This window comes from Rhinolophus sinicus, linkage group LG02 (assembly GCF_036562045.2).
Source record: "Rhinolophus sinicus isolate RSC01 linkage group LG02, ASM3656204v1, whole genome shotgun sequence".
Classification (NCBI taxonomy): Eukaryota; Metazoa; Chordata; class Mammalia; order Chiroptera; family Rhinolophidae; genus Rhinolophus; species Rhinolophus sinicus.
Window position 1 is genome coordinate 148,971,302 of NC_133752.1, and position 17,330 is coordinate 148,988,631.

At 44.4% G+C, this 17,330-nt stretch overlaps 1 protein-coding gene across 2 annotated transcripts in view; it reads right to left on the bottom strand.

Moving 5' to 3' along the window:
• Positions 1 to 17,330, bottom strand: part of SLC4A8 (solute carrier family 4 member 8) — a 68,906-nt gene that overhangs the window by 41,364 nt on the left and 10,212 nt on the right. The window contains exons 2-7 of one of the 2 annotated variants that reach the window (XM_019724541.2): positions 13,889 to 13,970; positions 5,567 to 5,713; positions 4,912 to 5,047; positions 3,463 to 3,623; positions 1,184 to 1,372; positions 65 to 156 (exon numbers count right to left, since the gene is read on the bottom strand). In XM_019724541.2, the coding sequence (XP_019580100.2) occupies positions 65 to 156; positions 1,184 to 1,372; positions 3,463 to 3,623; positions 4,912 to 5,047; positions 5,567 to 5,713; positions 13,889 to 13,970 (807 nt within the window). Of the gene's footprint in view, positions 1 to 64; positions 157 to 1,183; positions 1,373 to 3,462; positions 3,624 to 4,911; positions 5,048 to 5,545; positions 5,714 to 13,888; positions 13,971 to 17,330 lie in introns of both variants that reach the window. The other variant, XM_019724540.2, reaches the window with a different exon arrangement.

A 17,330-nucleotide genomic window follows, 5' to 3' on the forward strand; every position in this document is an offset into this window, starting at 1 on the left:
GGACTCTGCGTTCCACTAGAAATACTCTTAGGCCTATAAGCCAACTTCCCATGTCTCTGCTCACCTTACTTAAATCCACAGGGCTGTGGTCACAATTCACTCCATTTTTTACTTCAAGATTTGTAGTTGGAACAGACTGAGGAGACAGAGTTTGACCTATTTGGAGAAAATCAAACAGAATTCTCTGAGTCCCTGCCCTTTCCCCTTCTAACATCCGTCATCCATCATCGTTCAGCTCTGACTATCGCCTGCAAAGCCCGCAGAAAGAAGAGGTTAAGATGACTAAGGAGCTAGAAGCCACGCATGCCTATCTCCTTGTCTACTCGGTCATGGTTAAGGGAGGACAGAGGTCTTACTACTCCTGTACCTTCTTCCTGAGCTTTGTAATCCTCTTTTCTTCCTCTATTAAGGTAGTAATCCTTCACCAGAAATGTACATCAGAGAATCCTATGAAGAACTGTGCAAATGTATAGATTCCCAGGCATATCCCCTGCACACTGTGATCCAATAAATGTGGGGACATGGAGAGAGCAACATAGACCCGGTCCTGCCTGACCAATCAGCCGCTGAAAATTTATTGAGTGCTCACAACCCACCATGCACCTGGCTAAGGGCTTTGTGTGCATTAAGTTATTGAAGCCTCACAAGAAACTTATGGAGTAGATCCTAGCATTATCCTTATTTTACGAGGAGGAAATGAGACTTCAAGAGATTGAGGAGGTCGCCCAAGGTTATACACTTTGCAAGTGGTGAAGCCAGAAATCTCAAGCGTAGAAGTCTGACTCAAGAGTCCACGCTACTGTACTTTGTCTCTCTAATCTAAGACATTTCTATACTCCAAGAAAGCTCCTCTCCTGCCCCAAAGAGCTGACCTCCTCTTGCCCCAAATTATCCCCAATGGGGATGTCTCCCAAAATCTACATGAGTCCTGAGGCCACTCTGGGGCACAAACCTCTCAGCCTGAGTCCACTGAGGTCCCTCTGAGGCATGTGCCCTAGTGATGAGACATAGTCACCAGTCTCAGCTACCCACTTGCCAATCGCCAAAAATACTGTATCTAAGTGACTATGGAAACATATAAGATTATTGTAGCTCCTACCCTCTAGTAACTTAGTATCTCCAGCTAGTTCCTTAATGTCTTACTAATGAAAAAAGAGAAAACAGTCACTCCTAATAATCTTACCATTTTTATCCATCGAATGTGGATCAGATTGTTTCTTCCCAACCTCAGCAAAGGAGCGAACAATGGGAATGAGGTTATTTCTCTTCTTTTCATTCTGATGATGATGCTTTTTGAGAAGAGCTTCCCGTACTTTCACCCTCACGCTGTCATTCAGGTCACTGAACAGTTCCTGCTGGTCCAGAACCAGGTCTGGAAAACAGACGCTAACATGAATGCTCAAACTGATGGTCAATGGACCCAATGAGGCCAACGTCAGGTGGGGTCAGGGTGAGGGGCACGGAGTAGGGGGGAGCAGTTCAACCAGGGTCACTGAGGTACAATTCCCGCTTCAGTGCCTGAAAGAGCTATCTGAAGACAGCAGCTGTGACGAGTTATACTTTATTCGTACAGCAAGTTATTAATATTAGAAATAGAAACTACTGAGCACTTACTATATGCCAGGAACTATACTATAAACGTTACATAGATTTTCTAATCTAATCCTTATAAAAACTCTGAGAAGTGGCTAGTACGATAACAATTTTTATAGATCAGAAAACTGAGGCCTAAACATTACAAAATTTCTCATAGCTAGTAAGTTGCAGAGCTGGGATTCCAACCCAAGACTGTCTGACTCAAAAGCCCACAATGTTACCCATTGTGCTCTGTCATCTGCCAAAGTTCCTCTATATTCCTTTCTTCCAAAATTGTAACGTTGCTGTGATTCATCACTAACATGAATACATTGGGTGCCGACTGTGGAGCCCCATGGCAGTTTTACTTCAACCCTATATACCTCTCCTCAGGCCCCCCCAAAACATCCACATATTCTCAACTCCAACTTCATCCATGACTATCGGAGTGCCGGTATCAATTAATAAACAAAATCTATTTTGAATATTCAAGCCAAAGAACCGTATTTCTCTCTCTTTAACCTTTATATCGATTGGTTCCTTGCCCCCATATTATAAACACGTTTCAGGATCCTTCATCTTCAGGAAAAAAAAAAGAATAAGAATGTCTACTCCAGTCCCCCTTTATCTAATGCCTCCTCTCTCTCTCTCTCTCTCTCCTATCACTTAAAGTTCTCAAAACAAAAATGTCGCAGCTCCCTGTAATTTGGCTACTTCAGTGAAAGTGCTTTTGATATAATCATCAATAACCTTCCAGTTGCTAAATCTGATGGATATTTCTAGTCCTTACCTAACCTGACCTCTTTGCAGCAATTGACGCCTAATGAATTGAAATTCTCTTTCCTCTTGGTTTTTGTAGTGGGTTAATGGTGGCCCCAAAAAAGATTCATCTGTGTACTAACCCCTAGACCTGTGAAAGTGATCTTATTTGTGAAAAGGGTCTTTGCAGATGTAATTAAGGATCTCGAGAGGAGATGATACTGGATGATACTTATAAATATCTTTATAAGAGAGACACAGATGAGAAGTCCATGTGAAGACAGAGGCACGTGGAGTTATGCAGCTGTGAGCTAAGAAACAGCAGACCCACTGGAAGCCGGAAGCAGCAAGGAATAACTTTTCCCTAGAGCCTTTGGAGGGACACAGGATCCATCCCATTAGTGCTGGCCCTCCCTTTGGGTCCCCATGTGATCCCGGAGAGGCAGAATTACTTGGATACCAAAAATGGAGAACAATTTGGAGAAATCCTTATTTAACCTGTCCATCCAAATCAAGCCAGGCTGAAGGAAAAATCTTCACACGCACCCAGGTGTTTCCCAAACTCCATTCCCAAAATATAGTAACTTAACATTCAACCACTCCAGGAAACTCCATCAGACATCTCCCCTTCATATCTTGCTGAAGAAGTGGGGGTACTTTGGCTCAACTTCTTACATGTGTTCCCTAGCTGCAATATTTTTTAAATCTTTCTTTAATTCCTTTTTCTCTGTAAAACTCCCAGTTGCCCCTTTCTCTAATTATTATTAAACCATATCTCCATTGTTGCAATCACATTAATTGTTCCATGGCTATTTTCCCCACTAGAAGGTGAGCTCCTTGAAGGTAAGAACTGTCGTATCTTTATTCCCATGTGCCTAGCACATTATCAGGCAAAAACAGATACAAAATAAATGTCTGTTGAATGAACAGATAAATGGAAGACTAAACGCCATGTCATTTGAATCTTGTAGCTTCTTAGTTTGAAACCCATTCCACAGCTGAGAACATTGAGGTCAGGAAGGTTAAGTGACTTGCCCAAGGACACACAGCCACTTTATTGTTTCCTCTACACCACACTTCTTAATTTACAACGCAAACATTCTTCTGTTTTCCCTCACCTAACCTTACCTGAAATTTCTTCTATGCTATTTGCATGCATATCCAGAAGGACCGTTCCATTAATAAGGCAGCTCCTTAGTTCAAAGAGACTGTGCAGTGAGAGGGTGGCCACATAAGGCTTGCTCCAGCGCTCTCCTCCATCCTCCACATCTTCTTCAAACTTCAGCCACCTGAAAGCATTACAAAGAACTAAATGCCAAAGACAGAAAATGAGGACTTTCCAAGAGAATCTTTCATGTAAGCCACAAAGAAAGGTCTCTGAGTCACCACACTGAACACTGAAATCTAACCTATATGCTCAGGGTACATTGGTAAGTGAAAACAGCAGGCTGTAAAACAGTGCAAGATTGAGTATAGTCTGATTCCATTTTTACTAAAAGAAAATTTAAAAAATACAAACATATACATGTATAAGACACCAAGTATTATATTCCCCATTATCCCTGGAGTTCCGCCCATAATATTTTTTTTTTGCTTATCTTTATTTTCTAATTTTTATAATGAGCATGCATTACTTATGCAATTAAAAATAGATCTACTCTATGTCATTTGGATACACTGACAAATCACACTAATAAAATGATAACAGTTTTCTTTTTTAAAGAGCCTATCTGTGTGACCTTTAGCAGTTTGCAAAGACAGATGATTAATTGCCTGTTCACTTGGTCTCAGGTTGACTGGCTTATTTAATCCTCTCTACCCACAGGAAACGTCCACAGACACGGCACGCATCCAGGCAGAGCTGTTCCGATGCGAGCCGGAGCCACGCGCTGCTAGTTACCCACCTTGCCTCCTTCCCGAGGTTCAGACATGTGGCTTTGTATCATCCATAGCGCTCACTGGCCCATTACTAGCGGAACCCTAGGCATGGCCCTGGTTATCTGAGGGCTCTTCTGGGGTCTGAGCCTCAGACAAGCACGGTCACTCTACAACTATCCCAGGAAGCCTACTGGCAGGCTGACCATAACCCCAAGCTTCTCTAGGAGGTTGGAATGTCCCACAGGAAGTTCAAGTCTCAAAAATTCTGGGACTTCCAGTGAATTAAAATCCAAATGTCCCTATGGTTCACCTGCAGGAAAAGTCTGGACCTATGCTGTGTCTTCTGGGCGAGGTCCAAACCAGAGTGACCCCATCAGGCATCTTCTAAACCAGACCTATGTCATCAGGATAGCCCACAAAGTACTCTGGGTCCCAACCAAATAGGAGAAGACGCCCTGAAGGTTCCATGTTTCTGTCACCAATCCCAGGCTCAAGATCAACTGGCAAAGGTGTGATGAGAGACATCACAAAAAAGAGGTTAACATCAAGACTCTCCATAGAAGACTCTGGAATACCAGCCCCCATGTCAGTCATCACTTCTCCTACGAAGAAATAAAAGGCTGGCAGACCTGTCACTTGCTGACAGGTACATATTTGCCTTCCAAGCAAGTCTTGACCGAGCTTATTTTAGGGCCTCACCTGGCTGTCTCCTTCCACTCGGCATCTTCTCCCTCTTTCATACAGATCTCATCCAGCTCTGTGAACAGCTCGTGGGGCACATGCTCTTCATCTTCCTCAGTGCCAAGAATGAACTGCACACGCTGAGATGGTGTGTCTGGAAAATCAACCACAGAGAAAGGTCTGCTCCCAACCTCAGCTTAGAACAGAAATAGCAGTCTGCCATACTTAGCGTGTCTGGGGGTCTTACAACTTCAGGAACATACAGAAGATAATCCCGAATGCAGATCTAAAAGATTTCTTTACCCCCAGAAATTTTTTTAAGAGCTCTTCTGTGGAAGCAGTTTCATGGGAGGAAACAATTATTAACTAAGACCACTTGAGGAAAACCCGCAAGAAATTGGAAATCTGATGAATTTGATCAAAAGGAATGGCTAATTCTCTAGTAAATGACTTCACCTACTATGGTATTGATTTTGGGGGCCTGAATTGTATAGTTTTCAGGAAGATACTTTTGATTCTTAGTGGCAGTTCTCCTTCTTGGAAGCAAGCTCTGAAAACGCTCTAGACGGGCTAGAGAATCAAGACCATCTGCTTCTGATGCCTACCGCACATTCCCTCAGCCTCAGCACGCCTCCCAGCCATGGATACCCACCCTCTCTCCCGAGGGTGTTACCGTGGGCCAAGGCCTCAGGGCCTTCCTCCCCCTGGCTGGCTCCTTTGCCCCGGCCTCGTCTCCGGTGCTTCTGGCCATGGGTTCGGTGGTGCCGATGGCTCTGCCGGCCCAGTGGCATCCGAACCCCCACGTACAGAGTTCTATGACCTGAAAAGAAGCAGAAGGTCGTACAGAGAATCCTTTAGGAAAAAGAGACTAGCACATTTAAGGGGGGTGGGGGAGAAAGCATACAACTCTTCAGCCTGGTCACAACTCTGCAATTATAAAACTTCAAAGACTTCCAGAGCTAAGAACATAGAGATATTGGAGCTGAAGTTCTCCTTTGTCCTGCATGTGTCTGCAAACCTCACAGAAGTGTTGTTAAGATCAAAGGAAATAATGTGTGTGAACATTAGAGGCCAGTACAAATGCTAGTTGTTGTTATTACAATGACAATTTGTACAATTGCTAAAAAGCAATACAGTCACTCTATGACAACTGCACCAAGTGTTGACAGGGAGACAGTTTAGAAAAGTGGTTAAGTGCTCAGGTCAACCTGCCTGGGTCCAAAACTTGACCTCATCATTCACTGGCCTTGTGACCCTAAACAAGTTACCTAATCCCTCTGTGACTGTCTTTAAAAGGCAGTACTAAAAGCTTATTAAACTCAGAGGGGTTTATGAGCAGTAAATAGGATAATGTATGTAAAATGCTTAACACAATACCTGGAATAAATTTTAGCAGCCAATACATTCTAGGATCAGTTTCCATTTTTTTTTCCTGCACTGTAGAATACACACTGTAGAATAGCAGTGAGAGACTGGTTACAAATCAGAAGGAGCATAAGGGCAGGGGTTATAGGAAACGATGTTACATATTACACAAAAAGAGGGGAAACATGACAAAGTGACCCAACAGCATTCCTCCCTAGTTCCTCCTTTTCTGCTCCCTCATTCCTTCTACCTTATCTTGTTCTCTTCACGACTCGCAGGACTCTCGCAGCTCCGCCTGGCTTCACCTGCCCTCCTGCCAAGCCTGGAGCCCAGAATGAGAAGCTTCTAGGATGTTACCACCCCCAGCACACAGAGCCTTGGTTTTCTCCCATTTCTGCCCACTTACTACTGCTCAGCACTCTAGATCTCAGGCGGCCTCCCCGTATCTTCCACCACAAAAACCATTCCAGTCTTTAGTCCCTGTCTTCAAAGGCACAGCCGTCCCCACAGCTCCTGCCTCTGAGCAGGTGACCTCGCTTCACGTTTCCATGAGAAGACCCAGCCCTCTCAGGTAAGCCCGGGTCCACCTCAGCCTGGCTTGCTTTCCTCCCCAGCTTCTGCTCTTTGCCAGGCTAATGAGCAGTGAGCATCATCTCCCACCCCTCTGGAGTCCTACTCCCTCTCTCCTTTCCACCCATCCCTTCCACGGGTTTCTTGCCTACACACATGCTCAAGTCACCCTTATCTTACAAAGAAACTTTCCCAATGCAGTGCTACTCTCCCAGATTTCTACCTTGCCCCCTTCCCTTCTCCATCAAACCACTTTCAAGAACAGTCTACCAACCTACCACCCTTTGCTCACCATCCCCTTATTCCATCGCCTCTGCAGGTGACCACTCACCACTGCACTGCTCTCATTAAGGACATCAAAGACCACTTCATTTCTATCACTAAATCTCTGCCGCTTTACGTCTCTCAGTTCAATTCAGGAGTTTCTCGAGAGCCCATCACATTCCAGGCAGTATCCGGGTCCTTTTACCACTCCCATTACTTCTTCCCCTTGGTGGTCGGGGCTCCCTTGGCTCCTGCCCCCCCCCCCCCGCTCGCACTCCTCTGACTGTGCTTCTCCATCCCTTCCACAGTCCACCAAAGGAAGGCTCCCTCGGTTTGTCTCTTGGCCCTTTTCTTCTCTTTTTAGTGATATTTACTCTCCTGATTTGAGTTCACTTCTACAAATAACCCCCAAATCTTTATCTACAGTGATTCAATACATCCCAAAGCAAACTCACCATCCTCCATCTCAAATCAGGCTCAGACTCGTCTCTTCAATGTTTCTGCCCATGACATAACGATTCTCTCAACTTTCCAGGCTGGAAACCTCCGAGTTACCTTAGATTTCTACCTTTATCCTTTGCCCCTTGGTGCTACATCCTACAGGTTAGGGACGTCCAGTTTTCTCTCCTCCCCCTTTGACTCCCGGAGGGGCCTCCTTCCTGTCTCCCACACCAATTCAATCCTACAAAAAAACCAATCACCCTGAAGCCCTGCCCTGATCCCGGCTCACTCCTCCACAGTCAGGCCCTTCATGCTCCAGCACACGAAGGCCCCCGCCTCCTTTCTAGTCTTTTCTTCCTCTCGGACACATTATACATTCAGTAGGGAAATACCTCTACAAGAAGTGAGTGATCAGCTCAAGAGAGAGCAAAGTGGAAATTCCACACAAGCTCACATCGAATGACGGTGCAGGGGGAGGAGGAATCTAGAGACATGCACCTTCTGCATCTACCCCAGCGACACAATGGCCTGGTTCGGACTCTGTCTCCTTCTCACGGCTCCGGCTGCTGCAACATCATCTCACATTGTTTCCTCTACCTGAACCAAACGGCTATTCCACAAAAGTGCCAGTGCTTTCTGGACGCTGACTTGGCTCACTCCTTCAAGGTTCATTGTAAATGCACCTTCCTTCTTGGTATGATTTCTGATCTCCCGGATCAGATGTGCCACATCCTTCCTCTAAATTCCCAGAGTCCTTGGCTAGCATTCTCTTATGCACTTACGTTATGCCTTGCATGTCAGTCTTATCTCCCACTACTCATCTGCAAGCTCCATGAGGTCCCAGGCTAGACCTTCTTCCTCTTGGAAATCCCTCACATAACAAAGCACAGTGTCTTATGCGTGGTCATCCATCCACAAATATTCAGAAAACGGAGTATCTCCTAAGTGCCTCCACCAGGAACAGAACCTCTTAGGACCTCCCCAGGAGAACACAGTCTGACCTAAGAAGGTCTCTTATCTGAAGGGACCACAAAAGGAGTGAGTAACCAAAGTGACTGTGTTTAGGGTGGGCGAGATACTCACCAGGCCATGAGAGACTGAGAAGGCCCTTGCGAACCTGAGAACTGAAAGCTTAATCCAGGAAGACCTCCTAGATGAGGGGATTTTATGGAAGAGTTACCAACTCTTCACCTTCTTCTTTTCCCAGCAGTGGGGTTTCCTAAGACTGTGCTCAACTTCTTTGGGGGAGTCCTTGATAGTGCTCTTCCCTCCAAATGAGGTTCAAGTGACTTAGGGTCCCGCTCTAACACTCCTGTCTCTATTTCTCCCTCCTTTTCTTTGTCCACCCCCATCTTCCAAATTCTGAAGTGATAAAGTAAAATAAAAAAGAAACAGTGAAGATTAGAGGAGAAGATGATCTGAGATTTGTTAGAGTATTGAGAGGCAGGAGGATAAAATATTTAGTATCTGGTAGAATCAGACTTATTACCCTCTGCTCTCCCTGTCTTAGAACAGTCCTATGTTGACTTGAGTACCTCTCAGAACATTTGTGACAGGAAGATCTCTAAATATAATGTAGTCACCTTACAACTCCATTAAAATAATACAGAGCCCGAAGAGGTCATTTGCTAAGATGTGGGGTTCCAGACCTCCGACAATATATTAGTGAAAACTATCAAGTGTGAATACCATCTTAATGAAATACCATCTGTTAACTAACGAGGTTTGCCTATAGTATGTGAATTAGGTCCCCGTACACACCACGAAGATCAGCCCAGGCTGGAGTCAACTAACTGTGCCAGGTCCTGTCCCAAGGGCTGAGGATGCAGCACAGAATCTCTGTCCTCAAGACACATATTCTAGTTGGGGAAGATAGACATCATAAAAACAAAACATATTATTTTAAATATGGATTGATTATTATGAATAAAATACGGTAAAGTGCTCGAGTGTCTGTGTCAGGGGTAGGAGGGAAAAGGGAGACTTGAGTGAAGATGATTAGAAGGGGTACCTGAGTGATGAGAAGGAGAGGCCATGAGAAGACCTGGGAGAAGAGCATTCCAGGGAAACGGAAGATCACGTGCATAGTCCCTGTGACGCAACGTGCAGGGCTGGTTCCAAGGCCAAGGGACAGCCAGTAGGGCCAGAGCAAGTGAAGGAAGAAAGGAGAGGAGGGGGGAACGTTCGAGAGACAGACAGGGCAGATCATGAAGAACCCGTGGGCCATAAAAAGCATAATTAGATCCTAGAGAATCACCTCAACCAGCCCCTAAAACGGTGACTGACCTAGGTGTCAGACGTGTCCAGGTGGAGCTGGACTTAGGTGAAGAACAGTCTGAGGAGTAACACTCCGTCCTCCAATAGAGCCACCCCAGCCATGTGCTTCCTCTTCCTGGCGAATCCCCCAGAAGGTGACTGGCCAGGTTAGGACCTCCACTTCTCCTTAAGCACATTCCACATACTTCCACTGGGCTCGTGCTGGTATATTGCTCATATTACTTAATTTTAACTATATTCTAAAGAGAAATTGGGAAGACAGTGATTAGGTATTGGAACCTGTATTATTAGATCTCATTTTCTTGGTTAATTTACTCACTGACACTATTGAAATCAAACAAGGAGGTTGGATCAAATGACTTTTCAGGTCTTGTCCAGATAATGGCTAGTCCGGGTTCTAATGTTCAAGACCTAGGAAAGGCTGAGGCAAGGGCATTCTCTGGAGAAGTCACGATGGTTCAATTGTTCTCACTATCCTTTCTTATTGCGGCAAAAAGAGACTATAGAAGAGCCTCAGTAAATGCTCATTGAGTAAATAATGCATGGTTTTGCTTGATATTTAAATTCCCACTAGGCAGGTGGGGAAGACTTCCTACAGGTGCTTTTGAGGGCTCTGGAGGAAGGAAGGTAAAGCTTACATCCTAGACAAGGGAGACTCTTCCTCCTGTAGGAGTTTGAGGTCTAATAGGTTCTCACAAACATCAGCCAACCACAGGGCCTGTCTTTTGAAAACAGCAGTGAGACAGGCAGAAATGAAGACAAGCCCCGGCAGGGCTCAGCACTAAGAAGGACCGCGTGGCGATCAGAAAATTAGGCATCAGTTTCTAGGCTGAGGACTCTGAAGCAGGACGTTGGATTTTCTGAGTGAGATCAGCAGAAAAGATGACAAACGAATGGACACTAGGAGATGAAAATAGCACCAATAAAAGCCATTCTCTCTAACTGGATTCCGGCAGTCTGGGGACTTCACGAAACTAACCCCATCCTGTGGTCCCTTTGCGGGCTGTGCACCTGCTCTCCTGCCCACATCGCACAATCTTCATCCCCCTCATCTACCTATCCACTCACCCGAATTCCACCTCCTTCCCATCTAATTCTCCATTCTTTTCCCCCGTCATTGTCAAATCTACTCTTTGGGGGCTATCTGTATGCAAAGACAAATATTCATGCCGTAAAACTTATGGGAAAGATGCAACATTCGTGTATATTTTTAAAAATAAGTAGGTATACACATACAGACATCAATTATTAGTGAACTGGAACTGAATCTTGCAGAGCAGGACAGAAATCGCAGTTGGAATTCCACCCTGCAGATGGCGATTGGGCGGACCATTCCCTACAGACAGAAGTCATTAGCACGTACAAAAGGGTTTTGTTCCGTTCCGACCCCCTGGGCTACAGGTTGATTCCATCAATAAGTGCAGGGGGGAATCTAATATGTGGAGCAGATGCAAGCCTTTTTTTTAAAAAAAAAAAAACACTTATAAATGTGACCAAATGTCTCGTACACATTTGTTAAAAACTTATTAGAAGGCGCTAAACTTACTCTAGGATTCATAAATCTAGTAGTTAATCAGGAATAATGATCCGCCAGGAAAAATGGAAAAATCCATTCCTCTAACTAAAGCAACTGCTCCGTGCTCCTCTGGGACTGGGAGAGCCCACTGAAGCACATGGCGGACTATCGCTCTTTGTGAGTTTATCTTTGGAAATCTGTTCTAATGTTTGCTTTTTACTCTTCCCATATATATAAAAAAGCAACATCATGGTTTAACGCACCATCTCCAACTGATGGAATTACTTTATGCAAAAGACCCACACTCACAAAAGTCTCTCACAATGTCCACAGACTTAAATCTCAGAGTAGTTTTGAAAATGGGTGAGGGAATGGTTTACGTCATGTGGGGTTGAGGGTATGGAATAAAAGGGAAAGGAAGACCCAGGGATTTATCTGCAGCCACCCAGCCTTGCTTCATGGCATACAGATCGAATCAGAATACAATTTACTTGTCTTCCATCACAGTGGGATTGATTTTATCCCACACCTTCAAGAGACGATGCGACCCTGAGTGCAGCCTCACTGAGTCTAGGGCTGCCCTCAGAGGGAGTCAGGACAGAGCCCACGGCATGTCCAGCCCTACAGCAAATGCCCTCTTCTCTCTAGAGCTGCTCTGAAACCACATCAAGCCTGAGGAGTAGGCACCATTTGTTCTCCATTTGCCTGGAGTGCCTTTTATTCATAGCGATAAATAAACAAGATCCTAGTTTTCAAAAAGGTCTATGTAGGAAGGACCATTTCCCGATGCACTATCCCCTAGTGCTGACATCATCATAGATTGCTTTCTTTTATGGCAAAATGGACAGTGCGTAAGGAATACGTGATGTCATCATGAGCAGCTATTCCGACTGCCTATTACTCAGCTGACTTCTATGCATGAAACAGTCTCAGGATTCAAGAGAGTTTGCCCAAGTGTATTAGTCTACTCCCAAGGAGACGAGAGTGTTGTTCATTAATGGTTACTTCCTTGCTGAGGATAATCTAGTGGACCCAAGCAAGTAAACAGAGCAGCACTGCCCGCATGGAGCAATAAGAAGGCAGAGAGGCAACAGGATTCTCAGGGTAGAAGGAGGGCGGGGAACACATACAGATGTTTACAGAATGGAGCAAGATGTGGAGGTCGAGTGGTTAGTGCTGGATACTGTCCTCCCTTGCAGGCCACGTGGGAGAGTGGGAAGCGCAGACTTCCATCCCAGGCTCACCTAGCATTAGACCAGATGACCAGGAGCAGCTTCCCCACGTGTAAAATAGGGATAAAACCTGTCTTCGTTGTTGCGAAGATAACAAAGACAACTTATACAAAGGCTCTAATCAAATGCCTAACACACAAGGGGCACTCAACAAATGTTCGTCTCCCACCATCACCCCCTTTCCTTCTCCCCCTTTCTCCCAGTTGCTGATATCCGCGTTAGCTCTTCTCCTAAATATTATATCTGGTTAAAATAACTTGGAAAACATGACCTTGATATATCCAAACTCCACTGACCTCCACAGAGCCACCCACGTAAGTTCTCATGGTAACACACCCAGAGGCTGAGTCAGCCTGCACAGCTTTTGCTCTCCCCATCCAAAGGACAAGCTTTCTCTGGGGACGGTACAACTTTGATGAGAAAAAGTCATGGGAACAAGCAGTATGGAGAGAATATTTCACATGCTGTCCCTGTCATTAGAAAGTTGCTGCATCATAGCCTTCGACATTGCAGAGGCTGTTGCAGGGAGTTCACAGAGGCTTTTTGGAGCCAAATGTGGGTTCACATTAGAGCTATATAGACATGAGCCTTTCTCTAATAAAACTGAGCATCACCATGTATCAGGAAACCAGGCCCCACAGGGAAAAGGAAAGCAGGACACCACGCCACAGTTATGTGGGGACCTGGGGGTGAGGCAAGAGAGAAAGGAAAAAGAGCCTTAATAAGGTAAACTACACAGAGCAGGTCAATAAAAGTGCCTCTTTCTTCCCTCCATTTCAGTTGGGCTTGTATACAACTCTGTGCTGTCAACTCTTAAATATGTTATAGATGTGCATGTATTTTCCCTTTTCTTGTTTAGATGAAAACACCAGGCAGAAATGGGTATACGTAGAAGGGAAGAGCAAACATTGTACATGGGGTATAAACAGTGTCATAGACAAAATGAGTTTTAAAATTTGTCTTTTTTTCTTTTAAAATTTTGTATATATTTATATTTCTAAGGATTGTCGATCAATAAACTGATCTGAGTACTTCACATTCTCAAGGAACAGGTCATTTATTAATATTTATATTGGACTTCACAATACTGAAAGCACTGTCTCACATGCTGTCTGTTAGATCGTAATAGTAAGACAGGTGTTATTATCCCTACTTTTATTTAACAGACAAGGAAATTGCGGTAAAGGGAAACTAAGTGGGTTTCCCGCAACGTCTTACAGCTAGTGAGAAAGAGTTAGGACTCACACCTAGGTCTTCTGACGGCAAAGCTTTTCCTCCCACACCAGCAGTCTCTTGCTTTATCCCCGTTACATAGAACAGCAATTCTTACCTTCCAATTCTTCTTTCTCATAGTGAATGTTGAGAATCGTACTGGTCCCACCCTGATCCACCACAGCTTCTTCATCTGGTCTCTGGTGAAACATAAATAAGTAGTTACAGTAATACCCCCACATTCATTCTAACACTCAGTTAAGTACCGTGCGTATGCCAGACCCTTATGCAACACCTGGAGGAAATACACAATGCTCTCTGTACATTTTTAATCTGAACTTCTCCATTAACTCGGAGATGCAAACATGGCAGCCATTCTCATTCTCATTTTATAACTGAGCAGCCTGAGACTCAGAGAACATTAAGTAATTACTGCCCAAGGTCACAAATGGAGTAAAAGGCAGAACTAGGAACGAGCCTAGGTCTTGTGACTACAGATTTCATGCCCTTTCTACCTCCGCACCCACCTGTACATCCATATAACATGTTCTCATTTTGTAAGTGGTGTCAACGACATTGTCTCATTTGGTGTAAACTGGTCTCCTGCAGCATTTGAGTCTGTTCACCACTGTGTCCTTGAAATCCTCCATCCCGCTCCTCTGACCATATCTCCTCTGTCTCATCCTAAGGCTCATCTTCTTTCTCTAACCGTAATTCCCAAGGAAGAGCGCCCTACCTTTTGTTTCCCTCACTCGAGTCTTAACAATTTCAACAGCAGCCTGAAATGACATGGCTCAGTATTTGACAAAGGACGAGGATGCCGCCCCTCAAGACCCATGTATCTAAAACCAAACGAATATTCCATCCAAAACTAGCAGCCTGTGCTCACTCACTTTCCCTTACCTCATTCGCACCATCATTTCTTAGCCCACATTTGAAATTTCAAACTTATTTATTCATCCATTCCACATGTATTGAGTGCCTATTATATGCCCTCAAAGAAAAAGTTCCCTTTCCTTAACAAGACCTCCTTTGCAATTTCTCTCAAATTCACTCTCACTTCACACCCACTCTATCCCAACTCTCCAATGCTTTCAGTCACACTGGACATTTTTTTCAGTTCTGGAATCACAATGAGTTTCTTCCCTCAGTGCTGCTCCTTCTGCCTAGACCTACCACCCTCTGCCTGCTACCCCCACCTCCACCACCAGCCGCTAATACTCAATTCATCATCCCACAGATCTCAGCCTAAATGCACTTCCTTGGAAGTCTTCCCCGACTACCCTTCTTCTGAAATAAGCTAGGTCCCTCCATTTCTATGCCCTCATAGCACACTGTACTTCACCTTAGTAATGAAATGTCTCTGCTCCTTAAGGGAGGGATCATATCTGTCTTCCTCACCACCGTTTCCCCAGCACTCTGCACAATTTTCACATAGTAGGTGCTCAATAAATCTTTGTTGAAAGAATGAATATAATGGCACCTACCTTATCAAGACCTTCATCAGACCCTGAATTATTTCAAAACGTACCTTGGTTGATTTCCCTGCTAGTCTATTTCCCTTACCAAACCTATAGCTCCAGCCAGGCTCCCTGATCCCATGGGCACCGTGCACATTCCCACCTTCATGCCTTTGCTTGCACTGTCTGGCCCTTTAATGTGCCCCTCCCCCGACTACCCAGCACACCAAATTCTCACCATCTGTCCAGGTCCTGCTCAAATTTCCATCTTAAGTGTTTTTACTATTTTGCAGTTATCACCTATGTTCCCAAATAAGACAACCCTGAACATAACACAGTCCATTTTCCCCATAAAAAGATTCAAAAAATGTTTTTGAGGGCAACTTGAATAAGCAAACTTTTAGGGAAGTAGATGAAATACTCGAATGTCTAGTTATAGTATTTTATTTATGAATGTAGTTTTATGGACATTTAATTTACATATTATTAGTACCACGGGATAATCTACAAGATACAAAATTAAGTGTAAAAAGCAAGGTGAAGAAAACTGTATAGTTTGCCAACATTTAGCTAAAAAAGGGTGTTAGAACATAAGTATCTGCTTATCCTTACAAACATACAAAGCGAGGGGGCGGCTGGTTAGCTCAGCTGGATAGAGCACAGGTGCTCTTAACAACAAGGTTGCCAGTTCAATCCCCTCATGGGCCACTGTGAGCTGCGCCCTCCACAACTAGATTGAAACAACTACTTGACTTGGAGCTGATGGGTCCTGGAAAAACACACTTAAAATCAATAAAAGTTAAAAAAAAAAAAAAAATACAAAGGAAGAATAAGCCATTAAAGATTTTTTTTAAAGTTACCTATAGAGGGAGAAAGAGGGCATAGGGGAGAGAAGATAAAAATAGAAACTAAAGGAGAGATCCAGGATGGCAGAGTAGATAAATACCGTGCCTGCTTCCTTAGGTGAACACCTTAAAATTACAACTAAATTATAGCACAATCAACCTGGAAAACCATGTGAAGTCAGGCTGAACAGAAATTTTATAACTGAGGATATAAAGAAGAAGCCACATCGAGACTAGTAGGAAGGGTGGAGATACGAAATGGGCTGGCCCCAAACCTCCATGTGGCAGTTGAGAACCACCGGGAGGGATAGCTCCGCCATAGGTCCCCCCGAGGGAGCAAGAGAGCCCAGCCCCACATGAGCCTCCCCAGTCCAGAGTACTAGTGCCAAGAAGAGGAGCCCCTACATCTGGCTGTGAAAAACAGTGGGGATTCTGACCATCTAGGTGGGATGGAAGGCATCCTCTTAAATGGCCCGCAAACAGACTCTCTCACCCCCAGGCACTCACCCTGCGCTCCGTCATAGGGATGCAGACTCGGGGGGCGGGGCATCAGAGGCTTCTGGGACATCAAGCGTAACAACATTTGCGTCATAGGTGTACCAGAAGGAGAAGAAAGCAAGGGATTGAGAACCTTTTTGAAGAAACAATGACTGAAAACTTTCCTAACCTGGCAAAGGAAATAGACATAAAAGTCCAGGAAGCAAAGAGAGTCCAAAACAAGATGAACCCAAACAGGCCCACACCAAGACACATTATAACGAAAATGGCAAAGGTTAAAAGACAAAGAGCAAATCCTAAAAGCAGCAAGAGAAAGGCAACTAGTGACTTATAAGAGAGCTCCCATAAGACTGTCCGCTTATTTCTCAACAGAAACTTTGCAGTCAAGAAGGGACTGGCACAAAATAGTCAAAGTGATGAAAAGCAAGGACCTACAAGCAAGGGTACTCTACCCAGCAAGGCTATCATGTAAAATCAAAGGACAAATAAAGAGCTTCCCAGACAACAAAAAGCTAAAGGAGTTCATCATCACCAAACCAGTATTACCGGTACAAAGAATGTTAAGGATGGCCGGTTAGCTCAGGTGGTTAGAGCTCAGTGCTAATAACACCAAGGTTGCCGGTTCGATCCCTGCATGGGCCACTGTGAGCTGCGCCCTCCTTAAAAAAATAAAAAATAAAATAAAAAAGGGTGTACAAGGAATGTTAGAGGAACTTCTTTAAGATGGAAAGAAAAGATTAAAATTATGAATAGTAAA